This window comes from Microcaecilia unicolor, chromosome 4 (genome assembly GCF_901765095.1).
Source record: "Microcaecilia unicolor chromosome 4, aMicUni1.1, whole genome shotgun sequence".
NCBI lineage: Eukaryota > Metazoa > Chordata > Amphibia > Gymnophiona > Siphonopidae > Microcaecilia > Microcaecilia unicolor.
The window spans coordinates 356,921,698-356,945,238 of NC_044034.1; the positions used below are offsets into that span (position 1 = coordinate 356,921,698).

At 46.0% G+C, this 23,541-nt stretch overlaps 1 protein-coding gene across 6 annotated transcripts in view; it reads left to right on the forward strand.

Moving 5' to 3' along the window:
- ADGRG2 (adhesion G protein-coupled receptor G2) overlaps positions 1 to 23,541 on the forward strand; it is a 186,751-nt gene that overhangs the window by 101,996 nt on the left and 61,214 nt on the right. For 5 of the 6 annotated variants that reach the window (XM_030202278.1, XM_030202280.1, XM_030202281.1 and 2 more), the window contains 8 exons: positions 8,288 to 8,365; positions 9,979 to 10,011; positions 11,190 to 11,249; positions 13,276 to 13,343; positions 15,809 to 15,873; positions 17,695 to 17,731; positions 17,851 to 17,876; positions 22,126 to 22,241. In XM_030202278.1, the coding sequence (XP_030058138.1) occupies positions 8,288 to 8,365; positions 9,979 to 10,011; positions 11,190 to 11,249; positions 13,276 to 13,343; positions 15,809 to 15,873; positions 17,695 to 17,731; positions 17,851 to 17,876; positions 22,126 to 22,241 (483 nt within the window). Of the gene's footprint in view, positions 1 to 8,287; positions 8,366 to 9,808; positions 9,872 to 9,978; positions 10,012 to 11,189; positions 11,250 to 13,275; positions 13,344 to 15,808; positions 15,874 to 17,694; positions 17,732 to 17,850; positions 17,877 to 22,125; positions 22,242 to 23,541 lie in introns of those variants that run through there. The other variant, XM_030202284.1, reaches the window with a different exon arrangement.

Here is a 23,541-nt window from a genome sequence, read left to right on the forward strand (position 1 = left end):
CCCGTGCGCTGCAGCCTGCGCTCGTTTGTCCGTTTAGTTTAGGCTTAGCACCGCCCCAGCGTGACGCACTGCGTGACATCATCGCGCCTGGAGCCTCGCAGGCAGTCCGACTCCGAAGGACGGGTGTTTGCCGCCGCCACGTTGGAGACTGGAGTAGTGCTGGGAGAGAGAAGAGCCGGCGCCCTTGGATCATTGGATGATCAGCTGCTGCTGCCCACAGCTCTCCACAAGTCTGCATTAATTTTGGTTTCTCATTTTTGAGTCAGACTGGTGGACTGTGGACATCATCGGTAAGGACGGTTTCGCCTTGTTAACTTTTCATTACTGTAATGGCTGGCAGCAGGCTGGCCTACACTTAGCGATAAAGAAAGTTAAGTTACATTTGAGGCTGCAGGTTGGGGCGGGAACTGGAACCAACCAGGCCAGCTGGGGAAGAAAAGAAAGATTAAGATAAAGCAAGGAGGAAATTTCTGGGTGAGGGGGGGGGGGGGCGCCAACTGCATCTTGTGCCAAACCGGGGGGGGGGGGGGGGCACCAGAGACCCTTGGCACGGCCCTGTTCTTGAGGAAATTAGAAAGCCATAGGATAGGAGGCAATGTTCGTTGTGGACTTGAGAACTCTTTAAAAGACAGAAAACAGAGAGTAGGGTTACATAGCCAATTCTCTCAATGCAGGAAGGAGAATACTAGGGTACTACAGGATCTCAGCTAGTGCCGGTGGTTTAAGTGATCTGGAAATGGGAAGAACAAGTGAAGTGATCAGATTTGCAGATGATATAAAATGATTCCGAGTTATTAAATTACATGCAGAATGTGAAAAAATACAGGAGGATCTTGGGAGACTTGAAGACTGGCATCCAGGTGGCATATAAAATTTAACAGGGACAAGTGTAACATGATGCACATTGGGAAGAATAACCAACATTATAGCTACATGATACTAGGTTCTGCCAATCTGAAAAGAAATATACAGTAGCCTGTGCTCAGTTTAACAATCGTTTATTAATATACTAGGAAAAAATGCCCGTTTCTGAGCGGAATGAAATGGGCGCTAGCAAGGGGCCCCCTCCCTCCGTCCGTCGAAGGTACTTGCCTTGTTCGCTGTGGGCCGTTTCGGCCCTGGAGTGTCAATAGCTCCGCCCTCGACGTCATGACGTTTTGACGCGTCATGACGTTTTGACGCGAGGGCGGTGCAGACACTCCAGGGCACACCGGATATCTCGGGCGCCTCAACTTCCGTGGAGGCTTCAGAACGTTGGGGTTGCCTTTTATATATATAGATAGATTGCAATATGAGGACATAAATATGTTCTAAATTCTGCTCACCAGTCAGCCCCTTATATATGGAATCTGGCATCTTTAATACAAAGGATCAAAAGATTACAGGTGCATAGGTTAGTTTACTAATGACATCATGCATATGGTTTATACCTTTCATGATACTATCCTTCACCCCTTGACCAACTGGTCATCCAGTATTTATTGTGGTTACTAATCAAAATATGGATGCCTTACAATATTTTCTTTTCCAAGACTTACAATGTTTTCCTTTCCAGAAGGTTTGTATGTCAAATAACAGTATATCCTGGTAGTCATGTTTTGAGACAGTGAGGTAGTGCACATTCAGCAATGGTGTCATACATAGGTTGCTTAGAGGCTCATTTTCGAAAGAGAAGGACGTCCATCTTTCGAGATAAATGGGAAGATGGACTTCCTTCTCCCAGGGACGTCCAAATCGGTATAATTGAAACCCGATGTAGGACGTCTCCATCTGCACTCCGTTGCAAGGACGGCCAAAGTTCAAAGGGGCGTGTTGGAGGTGTAGCGAAGGCGGGATTTGGGCGTGCCTAACACTTGGACGTCTTTGACCCATAATCGAAAAAAACAAGGATGTCCCTGACGAACATTTGGACGTTTTCACCCAGACCTATTTTTCTTACAACTAAGGCACAAAGAGGTGCCCGAAATCACCAGATGACCACCGGAGGGAATCGGGGATGACCTCCCACCCTCAAAAACATCTTTCAAAATATGTCGTTGCAGTCTCTATGCCAACCTCAGTTGTCATACTCAGGTCCATGACAGCGCATGCAGGTCCCTGGAGCAGTTTTAGTGGGTGCAGTGCACTTCAAACAGGCGGACCCAGACCCCCCCCCCCCCCCACACCTGTTACGTTTGTGGAGGAAACAGCGAGCCCTCCAAGACCCACCGGAAACTCACTGTACCCACATCTAGGTGCCCCCTTCACTCGTAAGGCTATGGTAGTGGTGTACAGTTGGGGGTAGTGGGTTTTGTGGGGGTTGGAGGACTCAGCACACAAGGTAAGGGAGCTATGTTCCTGGGAGCATTTTATGAAGTCCACTGCAGTGCTCCCTAGGGTGCCTGGTTTATTTATTTTTATTTATTTATTGCATTTGTATCCCACATTTTCCCACCTATTTGCGGGTTCATTGTGGCTTACAATACATTGTATTGATGGAAGTACAATCTGTTACAACATAATTATGGTTACATTATGAGGCGTTAAATTAAAACAAGTCCCTGTATCGTTAAAGAGAATAAAACAATGGCAAAGAACAACAAAACAATAGAAGAACACCGGATCCTGATTGGGCAGCAGAGCAATAGCAAGAGATCGTTCGGGTATAATATTTTCTGTTTTTTACCTGTAAATTAGGTTTAAACGTGTTAAAATTGCGGGGGATAAAAGTACGGAAGAGAATGTATTGATGCATTGCTAACAGTGTGTGTGGACTTCATGTGTTTTGATCCTTTCGATATATTTTTTCAAAAAGATGGGTCTTTAGTAGTTTGCGGAATTCGGTTAATTCGTGGATCGTTTTCAGATTTCGTGGTAGTTTGTTCCACAATTGTGTGCTCATGTAAGAGAAGGTTGACGCGTGCAGCACTTTGTATTTTATGCCTTTGCAGTTAGGGAAGTGGAGGTTTAGGAAGGTTCGGGATGATCTTTTAGCGTTTCTGGGTGGTAGGTCTATTAAGTCAGACATGTAGGCTGGGGCTTCACCATGAATAATTTTGTGGACTAGTGTGCATACTTTAAAAGTGATGCGTTCCTTGAGTGGGAGCCAGTGTAGCTTCTCTCGTAAGGGTTTCGCACTTTCGTATTTTGGTTTCCCGAAGATGAGTCTGGCTGCTGTGTTCTGGGCTGTTTGGAGCTTCTTCAGTAATTGTTCCTTACAACCTGCATATAGTGAGTTGCAGTAGTCCAGATGGCTGAGCACAAGTGATTGCACTAGGCTTCGGAAGACGGATCTTGGGAAGAATGGTTTTATTCGTTTCAGTTTCCACATGCAGTAGAACATCTTTTTGGTTGTGTTATTTGCGTGGGTTTCAAGTGTTAGGTGGCGGTCAATAGTAACTCCAAGGATCTTTAAAGTTTCTGAGATTGGAAGATTTAGTTTTGGTGTGTTTATAGCGGTGAATTTATTCGTGTTGTATTGGGAGGTAAGTATCAGGCATTGAGTTTTTTCTGCATTCAGTTTCAATCGAAATGCATCAGCCCAGGTGTTCATGATGTGAAGGCTTTGGTTGATTTCATTGGAGATTTCTTTGATGTCTTGTTTGAATGGTATGTATATAGTCACATCGTCTGCGTATATGTATGGGTTAAGGTTGTGGTTTGATAGTTGTTTGGCCAAGGGTGTCATCATTAGGTTGAAGATAGTTGATGAGAGGGGTGATCCTTGCGGTACTCCACATTCCGGTGTCCATGCTGCAGACGTAGTTGAATTTGATGTGACCTGGTATGAGCGCAAGGTTAGGAACCCCTTGAACCAGTTTAGCACATTGCCTCCGATGCCAAAGTATTCAAGTGTGTGTAGTAGGATTTCGTGGTCAACCATAACAAAGGCACTTGACATGTCAAATTGTAGGAGTATATTGTTGCCATTTGCAATCATTTGTTTAAATTTGGTCATCAGGGTAATTAGTACTGTTTCTGTGCTGTGATTTGATCGGAATCCTGATTGGGCATCATGCAGTATTGAGAACTTGTTTAGATAATTTGTAAGTTGTTTTGTTACCATCCCTTCGGTTATTTTGGTTATTAGTGGTATGGATGCTACTGGTCTATAATTAGTTATTTCGTTTGCACTTTTCTTTGTGTCTTTGGGTATTGGGGTGAGTAGAATTTTTCCTTTTTCTTTTGGGAAAAGTCCGTTTTGTAGCATGAAGTTTACATGGTTCGTTAGGTCTATTATGAATTGTTGAGGAGCTGATTTCATAAGGTTGTTTGGGCATACATCTAGTTTGCAGTGGGATTTGGCGAATCTTTTGAGTGTTTCAGAGATGAGGTCTTCTGATAGTGATTCGAATTCGGTCCAGGTTCTGTCTGCCGGGTATATTCCGTCTTCTGGGTCTAGACAGTTTAGGAGTGTGGCGTATTCGATAGGGCTGGTGGGTATTTTGAGTCGTAGTTGTATAATTTTCTCCATGAAGTATTTCGCAAGGTTGTCAACACTTGGTATGTCTTTGCTGTTGTTTGTAACTGGTGTGGTGTCTAGCAATTTATTCACAAGGTTGAAGAGTTTGTGCGTATCTTTGTAGTTTGGTCCGATCATTGTTTTGTAATGTAGTCTTTTAGTCTGTTTTATGGTGTATTTGTATTTTCTCCGAAGTAGTTTCCAGGCATTTAGTGTTTGTTCATCTTTCTTTTTGTACCATGCACGTTCTAGTCTCCTGACTTCTGTTTTGAGTTTTTTCAGCTCTTCGGTGAACCATGGATTTGATTTTTTCCTGTGTGATGTTCTGGTTTGGATTGGGGCGATTTTGTCTAATGTTGTTTTACATATATCGTCCCATTCTTGGAGGAATTGGATGGTGTCTGCGTTTGTTGACCATTCGTTTTGATAAATCTGTTGCCAGAATGTTGTGGGGTCTATTTTTCCTCTTGTGGTGTATGTTGTGCGCTCATGTTTGTTGATTGCATTTTTGTGTGTTGTTCGCCAGTGAAGAGAGACATTTGCTTTATGGTGATCTGACCATAGTGTGGGTGTCCATCTTGTGTCCATGAGTAGGATTGTTGAGTCTGGGCCAAATTTGTGTGTAATAATGTCTAGTGTGTGTCCTTTTGTATGTGTTGGATGAGTGTTAGGTGCGTGTAGATCCCAGAGTTTTAGAAATTTTTTGCATTCTCATGTGCCTGTTGAGGTTGGTGTCCTGGCACGTCAGGGGGACCAGTACTGTCACTACAAATGCTGGCTCCTCCCACATCCAAATGGCTTGCAATAGGACGTTTTTGACATGGACGTCTTTGGTTTTGAAAATCGCCGAAAAACAGAAATGTCTGTGTCTAGGGACGTCCAAATCTAGGGACTTCCAAATTTAAGGATTTGGACGTCTCTGACGGTATTTTCGAAACAAGTATATTTCTAAGATAGAATTTTTCCCAGTTCTACATTAGGAGTCACCACTGAGAAAAAGGGTTTAGGTGTTATTGTGGACAATAGGTTAAAATCTTCTGCTCATTGTGCAGTGGTAATGCCATAAAAACAAACAGAATGTCAGGAATTATTAGGAAAGGAATAAAGAATAATACAATATCATAATACCTCTGTTTCGCTCCTTGGAGCAACCTCACCATGTGTGTTGTGTATAGCTCTTGTTGCGCATCTTAAGAAGGCTATAATGGAATTAGAAAAGTTACAGAGACATGATTAAAGGGATGGAAGGACTCTCATATGAGGAAAGGCTAAAGAGATTAGGGCTCTTCAGCTTGGAGAAGAGATGGTTGACAGGAGATAGAGGTCTATAAAATTCGGAGTGGAGAGGAATGGATAAACCTGAATCAATTGTTTCCTCTTTCAGAAGGTACAAAATCTAGGGGACACTCCATGAGTACTGTTCCTTCTAAGCTGAGCAGAAGTTCTCTACCTACAATCCCACCAGTAGCAATTCTGTTTTACTATCACATTTCCAATAGAGAGGGACAGGCAAGCTCCGCAAGACTCCTGGGAACCTGCATGTCCCTAGCAATTGAAAACGTAATATTGAAGCAATCGCCTCCCCCCCCCCCCCCTCCCCGGCATCAATACGGTTGGATGATTCCTACTCAGCCTTGAGGGAACAGTGCTCATGGGGTTTCAAGAGAGTGATAGGGAGAGTAGATGGCATGGTTGGGCAGATAGGTCATATGGTCTTTATCTGCCTACATTTTTCTCTGTTTTTTTATTCTATGAGAAATATTTTTTACTCAATATATAGTAAGCTCTGGAACATTGCTGGAAGGTGTTGTAAAAACGGTTAATGTAGCTCTATTTAAACAAGGTTTAGACAAATTCCTGGAGGTAAAGTCTATAAACTACTACTACTACTACTTAACATTTCTAGAGCGCTACTAGGGTTACGCAGCGCTGTACAAATTAACAAATAAGGACGGTCCCTGCTCAGAAGAGCTTACAATCTAAAGGACGAAATGTCAAGTTGGGGTAGTCTAGATTTCCTGAGTAGAGGTGTTGTGATTAGGTGCCGAAGGCGACATTGAAGAGGTGGGCTTTGAGCAATGATTTGAAGATGGGTAGGGAGGGGGCCCGGCGTATGGGCTCAGGGAGTTTGTTCCAAGCATGGGGTGAGGCGAGGCAGAAAGGGCGGAGCCTACAGTTGGCGGTGGTGGAGAAGGGTACTGAAAGGAGGGATTTGTCTTGAGAGTGGAGGTTACGGGTAGGGACGTAAGGGGAGATGAGGGTAGAGAGGTAAGGAGGGGCTGCTAATATAAACTATTATAAAGGAACAGTCACGGCTTATACCTGGGGTAAGTAGCGTGGGATTCTGCCAGATACTTCTGACCAGGATTGTTCACTGTTGGAAACAGTGCACTGGGCTAGATGGACCTTTAGTCTGATCCAGTATGACAACTCTTTCGCCCCCTACACTCAACAGAAACGGCACTATCTAAAGTCTGCAATGACCTATTCCTCGCCAAATCCAAAGGTCACTACTCCATCCTCATCCTCCTCAACCTCTCCGCCGCCTTTGACACTGTCAATCACAACCTACTTCTTGACACACTGTCCTCCCTTGGGTTCCAGGGCTCTGTCCTCTCCTGGTTCTCCTCTTATCTCTCCCATCGTACCTTCAGAGTACACTCTCATGGTTCGTCCTCCTCCCCTATCCCGCTCTCTGTTGGAGTTCCTCAGGGATCTGTCCTTGGGCCCCTTCTTTTCTCAATCTACACCTCTTCCTTAGGCTCCCTGATTTCTTCTCATGGTTTCCACTATCATCTTTATGCCGACGACACCCAGCTTTATCTCTCCACACCACAAATCACTGCAGATACCTAGGCCAAAGTCTTGGCCTGCTTATCCGACATTGCTGCCTGGATGTCCAACCGCCACCTGAAACTGAATATGTCTAAGACTGAACTTATTGTTTTCCCACCCAAACCCACTTCCCCTCTCCCTTCACTCTCTATCTCAGTTGATAACACCCTCATCGTCCCCGTCTCATCTGCCCGCAACCTCGGTGTCATCTTCGACTCCTCCCTCTCCTTTTCTGCGCACATCCAGCAGATAGCCAAGATCTGTCGCTTCTTCCTCTATAACATTAGCAAAATTCGCCCCTTCCTCTCCGAGCACACCACCCGAAATCTCATCCACTCTCTCATTACCTCTCGCCTTGACTACTGCAACCTACTCCTGACCGGCCTCCCACGTAGCCATCTATCTTCCGCCTTAACCGATATACTCATATCACCCCTCTCCTCAAGTCACTTCACTGGCTCCCAATCAGATACCGCATACAGTTCAAGCTTCTCTTACTCACCTACAAATGCACTCGATCTGCGGCCCCTCCGTACCTCTCTACCCTCATCTCCCCTTACGTCCCTACCCGTAACCTCCGCTCTCAAGACAAATCCCTCCTTTCAGTACCCTTCTCCACCACCTCCAACTCCAGGCTCCGCCCCTTCTGTCTCGCCTCACCCCACGCCTGGAACAAACTCCCTGAGCCCATACGCCGTGCCCCCTCCCTACCCATCTTCAAATCAATGCTCAAAGCCCACCTCTTCAATGTCGCCTTCGGCACCTAACCACTACACCTCTTCTCAGAAAAACTTATCTACCCCAACTTGACATTTCGTCCTTTAGATTGTAAGCTCTTCCGAGCAGGGACCGTCCTTAATTGTTAATTTGTACAGCGCTGCGTAACCCTAGTAGCGCTCTAGAAATGTTAAGTAGTAGTAGTAGTAGTTATGCTCTTATAAAATCATTTCTTTCCTCACAGTGAAAGCTCCACTTTGCACAGATTTCTCTTTTTGTTTTTATTTAATGCAGCGAAATTTGTCTCCCTGGCTGTCAGTAGTCCAGTTACCATCACTGCATCTACAACTTCTCCCCACATGAACAGAACCGGTAGGTACATTTTTAATTCAGCCTCACCATTACGACAGCTTCAAAAGATCTGAGTCAGAATAATTTCAACTATGCAATAAGTTAATCTGCTAAGAACGCAGTACTTTTTAAATGGGTAAATGCCCAATACCATGTGAAAATGAAAAAAAAAATTCTTTTGGACAATTGGATTGACTTTCACTTCTCCTAGAGGCTATGCAGATGCGATATTTTGGAACATTTGTACATTGGAGAGAGTTCTGTTGTAACCAGGACTCCATGTGGACTTCAATACCTTTATTGCACTAGCTTCAGAATTATCCAAAGACACCTGTTAAAATTTAAAGTAGATTTAAAAACCTATTTTTTTTTAAACTTTCCTTTACTAGAGGGAGACAGTGGTACCCTGGCCCCCATTACACTGAAATGACAGAGTTCTTTTCCTTTAACTTCTTTTAATATATTTTAACTAGCCGTTAAGCCCGTAACAACGGGCTAGTTTTTTGTTTTCCTATGCCCCCCCCCCTGGTCCACCAACCCTGCTCTCTCCCCTGCCCTCCCCCCAGCGTGTTTCCCTCAGTTCCGTCCCCTCCTTCCCTCCCTGCTCCTTCCTCCTCCGATTTCCACGCCCATGTCCAAGCCCTCCTCCCTATTGGGCTGTACTGCTGGTGGAGGCGGGGCTTGGACTTCTATACACTCAGCGTTCCGACTCTACTGTGCATTTGCAGGTGAGTCAGTCACTTGCCATTTATATGTTTGATTAGCGTTTCATTATCAGTATTAAATATTGGTTCACTTTCAATATTAAATATTATTATTTGTCTTTTAAACTATAGGCCTCAAATGTTTTCTGCTTTGAGAGGGGAAATGTGGGGAAGAAAATTAAGACTGCGGGGATGGTGAGGGGACGAGGATGGAGAATGCGGGGATGGTGAGGGGATGGGGTTACAAAGTATGGTTCACCATGGGGATGGAGTGGGAACAGGAAAAAAAAGTTGTTGTTGCAGGGAGGGAATGGGGATGAATCTTTGTCCCCCATTTGTAGTACTGTTTTTCTTAGAGAACTCAATAGGGAAATCAGAACTATAAGTCCCAGCATGCTTTGGGGTAAAACCAGGATTGGATCTGTCTATCCTGACGAAGTGGAGTCAGAGAGAGTATAACTGCACAACTGCCAAATTTACCTGATTCCAGGAAGAAGACTGAAGGCCAGTTCTGGGTTTTAGTCAAGGAGGTTTGATTGACAGGAGACGGTGTCACGTGAAAAGGCTGAAGCCGTCTACACCCAAGAAGGCTTAATTGCTCCCCTATGCAGTGCCACCATCTTGATACACTCAAAATACATTAATTTGTATGGCAGCAAGCTCTGCCTACTGGCTTCAGGCCAGATAATGTGTCAAGCATGCTCCTGCCATTGCCTGTCAATGGTTTTAGCCATCCCTGTCCTGATGCAATATGGGACCTGCAAAACTGATTTCAGTAGGCAGAATGAGGAACTGAAAACCAGAAAAGAGCTCCTGGAAATGGGTAACTTCTGTAGCTGTTCAAAAGAAATATTCAAAATGTGTTCTAACTGAAATAAACATATTGGTTAAGAACTGTTCATATTATCTCATTATTCATTTCCTTTGCAGGTAATTTCAGCTGCCCATTTCCAGACAAAGATGGTAAGTTCACTGTGAGCAAGCTGTGGGACCGGCCTTTAAGGGTCGTGGAACATATGGGTAGGGTGTGGCAGTTACAGCCCCAAACGAAAGCATGGGGAGGGGTAACCTGTATGGAGCAGCAGTTACAGTCATGGGCATAGGAGCCAGCTCTGTGGGTGCTTGAACACCCCCAATATTGAGGAAATTCTTTAATAGTGTCGAGGGAAGGATCATTTCCATTGAGTTTAGCACCCCCAATCATTTTGAAAAGTTGGTTCCTATGGGCATAGGGAGAGGTTTCTGTATGGAGCAGCTGTTACAGCCCTAAACAAAGACATGAGGAGAGGTAACCTATATGGAACAGCTGTTACACCTAAAGCTGTACCAAATAGCATATTTAACTGTTTGGTTGAATATGAATAATAAAAAATATTATTCGGCCTAATGAAAAAACACCAAATACAAATAATGCGCTTTGAGCTTTAACATAACAAATAATAAAAGAAGCAACATGAAATCAGAGATCAATCCCCCCCCCCCCCCCCCCCCAATATTCAGCCAGCGGCAGTCAGCGTTTTTTTAAACGCTGATTGTCACTGGCTAAATTATCTCCCGATATTCAGTGCCGGGCAATGTCCTATGGGTGTTTTAAGAAAAGAGTCGCATGAGGACATATGTGACCCAAGCCAATCAGATCCATTTTAAAAACAATTTATGCTCCATTCTGGAGAATCTGCATTAGGTATTCGAATCCTGTTTCATTCCTCAGGTAAAATATAAATGTCTTTTTCTCTTGATTCAGACCAAAGAACTTATCTTCTGTGTACTGTATAAAATTCACATGACTCTGTCCCTATTATGAAGCATCTTGGGATATAAGGTTTTATGAAATTTATAATCTATATAGCAACATTCTGCAGATCGCATGAGTGGAAGTCAGATTCTGGCATGTACGATGAATCTGAGCCAAGTAGTTTTGTGAACTTTATGGAATAGTCTCAAAATTATTCAAAAGATAACATTAACTTTTTACCCACCCTTATTGTGCTCCCATGGAGATGAAGGGTAAACTTTAAAAAAGGTTACAAAAGCCAGTGACACAAAGTCAAGCATAAAAAGATCTTCAGTTTTTATCAGAGGCAGATATGTCGGACAAGGTGACAATGGAATGGAAAATACCTCTCTCTTTTTCTTTCCAGGATTTGGCCCAGCCAATAAAAATGATTTATGTAATATATCAACTCACTGTGATAATTCTGGTAAGTAGACTCTTTCTGTGCTAAGCTGGGAGATGCAGCACCTGTAACATTGAGCCAATATTCAAAACAAGTATTGTGTTCCTCAGTAGCTGACGAATGCATCATTTACTTATCTGCATATTTTAAAAAGTTATGAAGAAGGTATTGGGTCATTTAAATTGCTGACTGGGTAGGAGAAGCGTCAGGGTTGGCCAACAAGTTATCTGGATACTAGCGATGTTCAACCGCTTCTGTAACTATTATATGGTCTAAATGTAAGTTTTTATCTCTGGCCTCATTTAGGGCCAGATGCACTAACAATCGTCTTTTTTTTGGCAGTGCTTCACTCAGCGGAGAGACCTGGAAGTCCCTGAGCCAATCACAACGCGCTGTGATTGGCTCAGGGACTTCCAGGTCTCTCCGCTGAGTGAAGCACTGCCAAAAAAGATGTTTTTATTATTGCGGGGGAGGGGGAGGTTGGAATGACGGCCAAAATGGATTTTTTTTTTTTTTAAATGGGCGTTCTCAACTGCACTGTCAAGCCGCATCAGAGGGGGTGAGCGGCGTGGCATCTTGGGGGGAGGATGATGGCCAAAATACACTTTTTTTTTTTAAAGCGGAGTGCTATTTTTTTTGGTACTTTTGTAGTAGTTTTTCTATCCCGCACAGAACCAACGAGAGGTACAGACCTCTCGTTAGATTTTCCAGTGTTAAGGCAATCGGAAAAGGTTAGTGCATCTCATTACAATAGGGTTTCTACACAATTTGCTCATCTGCATTCCGTTTTCGTTAGCTGCTACCGTCGTCGGAAAAATGTCTTTAGTGCATGCCAGGGTTTACTACTTGCTCGTTAATGGCTCGTTAAGTTTAGTGCATCTGGCCCTTAGGGCAAGATGCACAAAAGTCCTCATTAGAGCCGTTTCATACCGAATTCCATAACGAATCGGTACGGAATGGCTATGCACGAAGGAAAGGGAATACAAATGAGCTGCTCGTTGCAGCTCACTTGCATTCTCTAACCCTTCGTTAAAACCATCGATAATCGGCCTGTAAAGCATGCGCAGAGCAGCCAAGCGTTATGCTGGCTGCTCTGTGCATGCCAAAAACGTCAAAAAAAAAAAACCAAAGCGGCCTTGCCCCCCCCCCCCGCCCGAGGTTGCCGCTGCTCCCCCCTCCCCCTGCATTAAAATCGTGACTTTTTTAGGCAGCCCCAGCCCCCCTCCCTCCCTCCCTTCCTCTCTTTCTCCTTTTTTAGAAAAAACAGCCCCCGCCGCCCCCCCTGAGGTCGTCGCCGCCGCTCCCCCCCCTCCACCAGGCCTCCACTGTCTGAAACCGGGCCCATGCAGCGCCTCTCACCTCTGTGTAAAGGCGCTGCATGGGCAAGAACAGCTGATCGCTTCCTCCGACATCCCTCCGTTCCTCCTGGGCCCGCCCTCGTCTGACGCCGCTGACCCCCCCCCTGCCATTTTTGACCCCTCCCGCCGCCACCACCACCACCACCTTTGACCCCCCCCGGCGCCAACCCTTTCGATCCCCTCTTCCCACTGCCGCCAACCCTCCCCCGACGCCACCGTCGGGTACCTTTGCTGGCAGGGGTCCCCAACCCCCGCCAGCCGAAGTCCTCTTCTCCAGCGTGGCTGTGTTGCTGATCTGCAAGGGCAGGCTTCTGTTTCTGTGAGTCTGACGTCCTGCACATACATGCAGGACATCAGACTCACAGAAACAGAAGCCTGCCCTTGCAGATCAGGAACGTGGCTGCACCGGAGAAGAGGACTTCGGCTGGCAGGGGTTGGGGACCCCCGCCAGCAAAGGTACCCAACGGCGGCAGCGGCAGGGGAGGGTTGGCGGCGGGAGGGGGGGTCAAAGGGGTTGGCGGCGGGGGGGGGAGGGAGGCCAGAGCCAAATCTACAGGGGCCCATGCCCCCGTGGCCCCACGTAGCTATGCCCCCGGGGACAAATATCACTGACTGAATAGAAACGTTCAGTTCTTCTTATGCTAAAATATTCACTGATCCCTCACTAACTACAGATTATATATATTTTACAGTTCTTTACTATGTGAGTATGAAACTGGAATACTTGAAAGGAAAGAACTACTCAGAGGCTGGAAATATAGTAAGTACTAAACATTGTTTTCACTCGTTCTAAGTTGAATCTATTGCCTTAGGGACCCTTTTATTAAAATGCGGTAAAACATGGCCTGTGCTAGTTGGACACGTGAAATTGGCGCGCACTGGGCCATGTTTTACTGCAGCGGGTAAAAAGGCCTTTTTTTAATGGGGCAGTAAATGTCCATGTGCTAATATTAAAAGTAGCGACCGGCTATCTACTGCCTGAACCTTACTACCGCCCATTTACTTGGCGGTAAGGGCTCACGCGCTACTCGTGTGGTAATCAGTCAGCGTGCAGCAATGTGGCCAAGCTGACGATTACTGCCGGGAACACCCCCTGCGGTAGAAAATTATTTTCTACTGCGGGAAACAGCACGCGCCAACTTCAGAATTACCGCCAGGCGCCTGCGTCACCCCGGCGGTAGTGTCGATTTGAGGCTGTTATAATGCCTTTGTATTGCTCCATGGTTCGACCGCACCTTGAATATTGTGTTCAATTCTGGTCGCTGCATCTCAAAAAAGATATAGTGGAATTAGAGAAGGTGCAAAGAAGGGCGACGAAAATGATAAAGGGGATGGGACGACTTCCCTATGAGGAAAGGCTGAAGTGGCTGGGGCTCTTCAGCTTGGAGAAAAGACAGCTGAGGGGAGATATGATAGAGGTTTATAAAATAATGAGTGGAGTGGAACGGGTAGATGTGAATCGTTTGTTTACTCTTTCCAAAAATACTAGGACTAGGGGGCATGGAATGAAGCTCCAAAGTAGTAAATTTAAAACAAATCAGAGAAAATTTTTCTTCACTCAACGTGTAATTAAACTCTGGAATTCGTTGCCAGAGAATGTGGTAAAGGCGCTTAGCTTAGCGGAGTTTAAAAAAAGATTTGGACGGCTTCCTAAAGGAAAAGTCCATAGACCGTTATTAAACGGACTTGGGGAAAATCCACTATTTCTGGGATAAGCAGTATAAAATGTTTTTACATTTTTGGGATCTTGCCAGGTATTTGTGACCTGGATTGACCACTGTTGGAAACAGGATGCTGGGCTCCATGGACCTTTGGTCTTTCCCAGTATGGCAATACTTATGTACTTATGAACTTAGTTCTTAACTTCAGGAACTCATCTAACATGCTGACATTCGGGGGAGGTGGGTAATTTTAAAGTATGTTCCACGTGTAAAGCATGTTTTTCATATGCAAAACTGAGAGGTGAAATACCCATCTGTACATTTACACACCGAAAATCTAGCAATATACACACAGGTTTTCCCAGAGGCACAGGGCCCTGTTTACTAAGGTGTGCTAATGTTTTTAGCACGTTACAAATTAGCACGCCCTAACCATGTAGACGCCCATAGGGATATTATGGCCATCTACACGGTTAGCACGCAACACTAAGGGGCCCTTCTACAAAGGTATGCTGAAAAATGGTAGATGCGTGTTTTGGGCACACGCAGAATCATTGTTCAGCGCACCTGTAAAAAAAAATGCCTTTTAAAAATTTTTGCTGAAAATAGACGTGTGGCAAAATGAAAAGTGCCGCATGTCCATTTTGGGTCTGAGACCTTACTGTCAGCCATTGACCTAGCGGTAAGGTCTCACGGGGTAACCGGGCGGTAATGGCCTACATGTATCAAATGCCACCTGGTGCACATAGCTGGTGTGCGCCAGAAAATAAAAAATATTTTTCAGACGCGTGTAGCAGACACGCGCCAAAAATGAAATTACCGCAAGGGCCACGCGGTAGCCAGATGGTAACTTGGAATTGGCACGCATTGGGTGCGTGTAGGCGCTTACACAGCTTAGTAAAAGGGCTTTGAAACCGCGCATGCCCTGAGAGAAAAAGCAGCTGTAGTGACAGGCAATCGGCAGCAGTGGCGTACCAAGGGGGGGCGGTGGGGGCGGTCCGCCCCGGGTGCACGCCGCTGGGGGGGTGCCGCGCGCCTGTCGGCTCCGCTCGTTCTTGGTTCCCTCTGCCCCGGAACAGGGAACGAGCGAAGCCGACAGGCGCGTGGCACTCCCCCAGCAGGTAAACATGCACCCGGGGGGGGGGGGGGGGCGCATCAGTGATCCGCCCCGGGTGTCAGCCACCCTAGGAACGCCACTGATCGGCAGAAGAGTCAGCGCTGGAGAAGGACATCTGCTGATGGGGCCTTGGGATCCCTGCCAGTCAAGGTATTTAAATTGTGGCAGCGATCCGGTGGGGGGGGGGGGGGGGGGGGGGAGCGGCAGCGCCAGTCAACAACGATTGTTGGGAGGGTGGCAGCAGCAATGATCATGAGGGGGGCGGTGACCCTGCCCTGGGACTGGTGGCGGCGGCCCTGCCCCGGTTCAGTCTCTCAGCGGCCCTGCCCATCACCTCTAAGGAGCATCTAAACCCTACCCCATCCCATGAAACACCCTACAGACTGAGCCACAGGTTTGGTGAAAGGGCACATGTTAGATTACTGACCTCTTTCCTTTCTCTAACAGCTCAATCAACTACTCAACAGTTCTGCCATCAGCGTAGTTCTACCTCCTTGTTCAGCTCAAGTAAAGTAAGTATAATATTTTCAAGAGGTGACGTATAGTAACAATACCCAACGTTGATCTGATGCATTATATTTAGCTCTACTTTGATGAGTAAATCCCTTCTTTTTTCATTTTAAAATAGTGAGAGAAATGTATTTATTTGTTTTCTTTCATCAGTCTTCAAATCTTGATTGCCGAGGTACACAAAAAGTATCTGTGTAGTTTGCAACCATGCAGCCTGTTTGACAATTACCTGATTTTGTGTACGTTATCCCTTGCGGAATAAATAAAAGGACACATTGATACAAACTACACGTATATTTTATCTGCAGGGTTTCCACCAGTAATCGACGCAAAACAACGCTGATCATTTTGCTTTGATTATTCCCCAGGAAATAATGATATGCAGAGATATGGACCTGCTTTCTGTGCATACAATTTTTCAGCATAGAATAAAGCTGTTGTTCAGTCCCCTGCTCCCAGACCCCCCCTCTTCTGAACACGTTTGATCATCATGTATATACCTTTACCTGGAGCCACACTGGGCAATGTGTGCTGTAAATATCAGTGTAGGACCCAGTATTCAAAGGATTTATGTTCTTAAATTTTGGGCCTTTTGACTATGCTGTATTAGCTACTAACATGGGCCTAACACAGATTAAAATGGCGTACTGCGGGATGCACTCAGGTGTCCTCTGGTAAATACCATTTTAGCGTACACTAATCTATGTATGAAAATATTTTTTAATTTTTTGGGGAGGGGACATTAGGGGGGGGCGTTCCTGAGCTAATTGGTGCATCTACATTACCGCCCACTAGTTGGTTGTATGAAACTTTTGGTCGAATGTTTATCTGTCCTTCGCTATTATAACGTTCTTTTCCTAAATCAAATTTTAAATTAAGGGCCCTGTTTACTAAGGTGTGCTAGCATTAGTGTGTGCTTACCGTCTACATGGTTAGCGCACGCTTATTAAACAGGGCACTTATTTTCTTGTGTTCTGTCTTGATTTGCTCTAGTGATAAAGGTAATTTAGTAAATTTTAATAAATGAAATTAAGCGAAATAAAAGGATTACCACGTGAGCCCTTAATGTCTACAAAATGGGTGGTGGTAAGACCTGGTAATGGCAACGTTAGCGTATGGCCATTAATACAAAAAAAATGGATATTCTGCTATTTTATGGTTTTGGCAAAAATGGCCGTAGCACGTGGGAAAAACCAGTGCAAGGACATGCTAAAGTCACCTTTTGTTGCATTTTAATAAAAGGGCCCCTTTGAGAGTTAGGCTCCGAAATTTGCTTCTGAAAATTTAGGAGGACTGAGTGCCTAAATTTGCACTCAAAATTTTACTAAACTCCTAAATTTAGGCTGGCAACAGGGGTGGATTTAGGTGGTGGAAAAAAGTTAAGAGCTTATTACTGATTTCAAGCACTAGGCTCAAAAATCTAGGCAACGAATGGCAGGCCTAAATTTTATAAGCATAACTTTTAAGCTCCTAAATTACCATGAATTCTCAGCTAAAAATCTATGCTCCTAAATTTGGCTGAAAATAGGACACAAATTTAGGGCCCTGCTTATAAAGCGCGTTAGTGTTTTTAACTCGCCTGCAATTTGCGTGCACGGTAACTGTGTAGGCGCCTATAGGGATATTGTAGGCGTGTGTACGGTTGGTCGCGTTAAAAACGCTAACGTGCCTATAACACGGCTTAGTAAACAGGGCCCTTAGAAACCTAACTTAGGAGCATAAATTTAGGAGCTTACTTTCTTTAAATCTCAGGCCCGTAATTCACATTTCACCTACACATTGTAATGTCTGCTGCATAATAATCATGTCACATTCCTTTCCAGCCTCTCAGCAATCAGTCTCTCCACGCTCGTGCCTCAGGTGAGCTGGGCCCTCTGTTTTGCTTGCTAATTACGAACCTGGGCAAAAATTACTCTTCAGTGTCTGAGATTCTCTGTATTTTCGCTTACCTAATTCAGTGTCATCTCTTTCTGTTGTAGGTTGCCTGCACAGAAAACAATGGGAGGTATGTCTAGGGCCTTGCTTATAAAAAGGGACTATACCTCATGAAAGCTAGTCACAAAGTTGTCACTTTTTAGTCTGCTATAAAAAGGTGTAGCCTGTAACATTTGCTGGTTTTATTGCTATACAGTAGGAAAAATAGAAAAAACAAAAAAGAATGATATGAGTACTTTGATGCTATTGTAACTCAAAGATTGATTCAACGTTCGTCCATTAGAAGCTACATGCAGGCAAGTAGATAAGATAATAGCTCACGCATAAGCCAAAATAAATTCACCAAACTCAGTCATCAAGATGGTACAGCTTCCAAGTTACCAAGTTAGAAGATAAGGATATAAGAACAGTCATATTGGGGCAGACCAATTGTCAATTTAGCCCACTATCTTGCTTCCAGCAGTGGCCAATCCAGGTCACAAGTACCTGGCAGAATCCTAAAGAGCAGCAAGATTCTAGAATCCCAAGATTCCATATAGAATACCAAAGAATAGCAAGATTCCGGAATCCCAATGAGTAGCAAGATCCCATGCCACCGATCCCAGGGGAGATAAAACAAACCGCTGTTACCACATCCTTTGGCAACAAGTTCCAGAGCTTAAATTATTGCCATATAACTTCATTGAGTGTCCCCTAGTCTTAGTACTTTTTGAAAGAATAAACAATCTCCAGAAGGGAGATTTTAGGTCAGTCCTGGATTTTTGACAGCCTCATGTAATCAGTCCTACAGAACCAATTTCAATGGGTAGAATCAGTGGCTATAAATACCTCACTGCTTTAGCATGTCAATTTAAAACCAGGACTGGCCTCCTAGTACTGGGTAACTTGGCAGCTCTCCAATGGACCATCTTCTTGTCGCCTAATGTAAAGGTGGTGAATGCATTGAACAGCCTCCCAGTAGAGGCTTAAAGAGTACTGGAGTCCTAAAAAGTCTGGGATACATATAAAGAGTCCTTAGTTCTGGGGAAGTACGGATAGGGCCAGAAATCTAGAAGGATCTGTGGTATGTCCGTAGGTGGGAAAAATGGGAAGATACAATGGGCCTTGTGGTCTTTATCTGCCGTGATGCTCTCCGCTTTCCATGAAGTGAATTTGGAATAAGCTCTACCCCCCCCCCCCCTTTCTTTTAAAAAATTCAATTGGTTTATCTCAGATACAATTTTGAAGTCACCATCTAGTAACAAAGTAGAGTCGTTTAATTGTGGCCTTGTTAATAAAATAAGACTAAAAGCAGGGGCGTAGCCACGGGTGGGCCTGGATGGGCCCAGGCCCACCCACTTTTGCTACAGGCCCGCCCCGCCCGCGACAGCCCCCTGCACTGACCTGAAGCGCGTTCTCCCTCCAATCCAGCACCGGCGATCATAGCCAGCCCTCTACCTCGTCCAGCAGGAAGTTGCAGAGTAGGCGGGACGCACCTGAGAAGAAGCTCCGACGACGCGCGCTGGGAGTGGTAGAAGGCTGGCTATGATCGCCAGTGCTGGATTGGAGGGAGAACGCGCTTCAGGTCATTGCAGGGGGCTGTTGCGGGCGGGGCGGTCACGGGTGGACACAAAATGTGGTGGTGGCGGCGGGCGGGCGGGCGGGGGTGTGGACGGTGGAGAGGAAAGAGGTCTGTGCCAACCCAGTCCACCTCCAGGCCCACCCAAAAATTAATCGCTGGCTATGCTACTGCTAAAGAGTCCCTTCCCACTAGCTCAATGCGCTCTGAATTTCAGTGGTGTCTCGAAGGCAAAGAAGGAAACCTGGCGAATGTTTTTCTTTACCTTTCAGATCTGCATGACAGGAAGAGATTGTTTAAAATAATTAAGGACTTGATATTCAAAGGGGTTTAACCATGCTGGCAAGGCTCCTGCCTGGTTAAACCCCGCTGAGCTGGCCATCAGCACTTAACCAGGTAGTTCCACCGAATATTGGCTCTAACCAGCCATTCTCTAACTAGCTGGGCTAGAGGCGGTCCAGTGAGTCTGGGCGAAGCTAAAATTTAGTCAGTTGGCAGTGATTTTTGCAGGCTCATTTCCTCTCTGAGCACACCACCCGAACTCTCGTCCATGCTCTTATTACCTCTCGTCTCGACTACTGCAACTTGCTCCTCACTGGCCTCCCACTCAGCCATCTATCCCCCCTTCAATCCATTCAGAACTCTGCCGCACGTCTCATATTCCGCCAGAACCGATATACTCATATCACCCCTCTCCTCAAGTCGCTTCACTGGCTTCCGATCAGATACCGCATCCAATTCAAGCTTCTCCTCCTTACTTACAAATGCACTCACTCTGCTGCTCCACCCTACCTCTCTACCCTCATCTCCCCCTACGTTCCTGCCCGTAACCTCCGCTCACATGACAAATCCCTCCTCTCAGTACCCTTCTCCACCATTGCCAACTCCAGGCTCCGCTCATTTTGCCTTGCCTCACCCTATGCCTGGAACAGTCTTCCTGAATCCCTACGCCAAGCCCCCTCCCTACCCATCTTCAAATCCTTGCTTAAAGCTCACCTCTTCAATGCTGCATTCGGAACCTAATCTTTCGAACATATAGGTTGCCCCAATCTGTCTGACCTATATAATTAACTGTACATTTGTCTTTTTAGATTGTAAGCTCTTCGAGCAGGGACCGTCCTTCCATGTTAAACTGTACAGCGCTGCGTAACCTTAGTAGCACTTTAGAAATGTTAAGTAGTAGTAGTAGTACATCCAAATCGGTATAATCAAAGCCCGATTTTGGACCTCTCCAACTGCAGTCCATCGCAAGGACGTCCAAATTTCAAGGGGACGAGTCGGAGGCGTAGCGAAGGCGGGACTTGGGCGTGCCTATCACTTGGACATCTTTGACCCTTAATCGAAAAAAACCAAGGACGTCCCTGAAGAAAACTTGGACGTTTTCACCTGGACGTGGTTTTTTTTTTTTAACAAATAAGGCACAAATAGGTGCCCAAAATGACCACCAGAGAGAATCGGGGATGACCTCCCGTTACTCCCCCAGTGGTCACTAACCCCCTCCCACCATCAAAAAACATCTTTAAAAATATTTCGTGCCAGCCTCCATGCCAGCCTCAGATGTCATACTCAGGTCCATGACAGTGCATGAAGGTCCCTGGAGCAGTTTTAGTGGGTGCAGTGCACTTCAGACAGGTGGACCCAGGCCCATACCCCCCTACCTGTTATATTTGTGGAGGAAACAGCGAGCCCTCCAAAACCCACCACAAACCCACTGTACCCATATATAGGTGCCCCCCTTCACCCGTAAGGGCTATGGTAGTGGTGTACAGCTGTGGGTAGTGGGTTTTGGGGGGCTCAGTACACAAGGTAAGGGAGCTATGTTCCTGGGAGGATTTTATGAAGTCCACTGCAGTGTCCCCTAGGGTGCCCGGTTGGTGTTCTGGCAAGTCAGGGGGGACCAGTGCACTACAAATGCTGGCTCCTCCCACAACCAAAGGGCTTGCATTTGGACATTTCTGACTTGGATGTCTTTGGTTTCGAAAATGGCCGAAAGTCAGAAACATCCAAATCCAAGGACGTCCAAATCTAGGGATGTCCAAATTTAAGGATTTGGACGTCTCTGATGGTATTTTCGAAATGAAAGATGGACGTCCATCTTTTTTCAAAAATGCGGTTTTCCCCGCCCCTGGATTTTGACATTTTGCAAAGACTTGCTGCGCTCCAATCTGGAGCTACCGCTGGGCTCCAGCGCACACCATTTCCGGTGCTACAAAAATGTTTTCTATTCTTGCAGCACCGGTGTTTACCTGGCGGTAATCGCTGCCCAGTTATCCGTTGGGTTAGCGCAAAATCCCTTAAGTGCTTCACCCTGAAATGGCCGCTCGGTAAGTGATTCATTTACTGCATGGCCATTTCTTGCCGAGAAAAAAAGACAGCCTTTTACCCGCTGTGGTAAAAGAGAACCTCAGCACACGTCAAAAACATGAGCTGATGGTACTGCAGGCCCCCTTTTTACTGCAGCTTAGTCAAAGGATCCCATAATTAGGACGGCAAAAAGGCTGTCCTAACTTGATACGTTGAGTTAACCGGGCACCGGTCTGAATATTGGCTGGAGCCTGATCAACTTCCACGTTAGAGGTTATACCCAGATATTCAATGCCAGGAGCCACGGGTTTAGTTCAGCCCGTGGCTGTGAGTGGCGTATAAGCCGTTTACCTGATGCAGATTGTACAGTGTTTTCCACAGGATGGTAAAATTCTTGATTAGCAGTATAAAATCTGAAGATTGCTTAAAAGGCTTTTATTCTGCTTTCAATTTGTAGCACAATAAATTTCCAAGACCTGTTAAGATTGAAACCAGACAACAGCGTATGTGATGTCATAACAAAGATCAAAAACCAGTTTCGTATTATAGATATTCCGGTTTTAACAACCATTGGTGAGTATCTTCCAGTCAGATTTTGAAGTCATTCTTATTTTCTGCTCAGAAGATATCCCGTCAACATGACAGGTCATGAAAGATCTATAATGCCTGTGTACCTGTTATGTTTTTTTAATTACTTGATATTCTCTTTAAATGCATGAAACTAATGTACAGCTTTGGGAATTAACCAGATAGATGCCTCTTTTTAAATATTTCCACCACCCTATACACCACCTATGAGGCCCTGGGCAAACTTTTGTGGATGGGCCCTTTTCTGTCCAGGGTTCACCATAGTCCAGTGCCCCACCCCCAGTCCAGTAGCTCCTCCTCTCCTCCTTCCCCCGCATGGTCCAGCCCACAGTTTATCTCCCTACCAGCCAAGCTCCTTTCTAGGGGAAAAAGGCAGCTGTCACGGCCCTGTTGTGATTCTGGGGCTGCCACTGTCCACAGACACCAGGCTCAATGAGACGCGCCCTCTCCGACTTTCCCAGGAGTACTGCAGGGCCCACGCAGGCGCACCTCTGACATACTGCCAGCCCTAGCGAGTCACACACGACTCTGGGACTGATGTCATTGCAGCAGAGTTTTTAATCACCCCAAGATGGAGCTTCTGTGTCTATGAATCTCCTACTCTGCCTTGTTCCTGAGCCACTGTCTTGTTCCAGAAACACTGTGAGACTTTGCTTTGTTCCTGACTCACTATCCAGTTCTGTAGGCCACTCTGAGGTTGTTCCTACGTATTCTTGAGACTCGTTCCCATGTTCAGCTAGAGACTCGTCCACTGCAGTTTCCCTACTGCGGACCAAGGGCTCACTACACTGATCGCAACAGCAGCTTAAAGGTGCAGACCTACTGTAAATCTATACCGCTGATGGCTCTGCCAATCCTGACCCTTCTGCTGTGACTCCACCCATGCCCCACTCAAACTCTGCCTGTGACCGTGCCTAAACCTGAATCATGTAAAAGTGGAAGCAGGGCCCAAGGCAAGATGCCGCCTGAGGCAGAGCTAACATGCTGCCCCCCCGGGCCGAGATGCGACCCCCCCCCCCCCGGCCCCGGCAGCATTTACCTCGTTGTGTTCCCATATGCTGCCCTGCTGCTGGCACCCGCCTCTTCCTTTTAGTGTGGCTGCCTGAGCCTCTGATGAAACAGGAAGTTACATCAGAGAGGCGGCCACAGTAAAGGGAAGAGGCGGGTGCCAGTGGCAGGGCAGCGTATGGGAATCACTGCCACTGCTGGGTTCGGAACACGATGAGGTAAAACACCGTGAAGGGAGAGATGCCGCTCCCCAAGATGCTGCTCCTGAAGAGTGCCG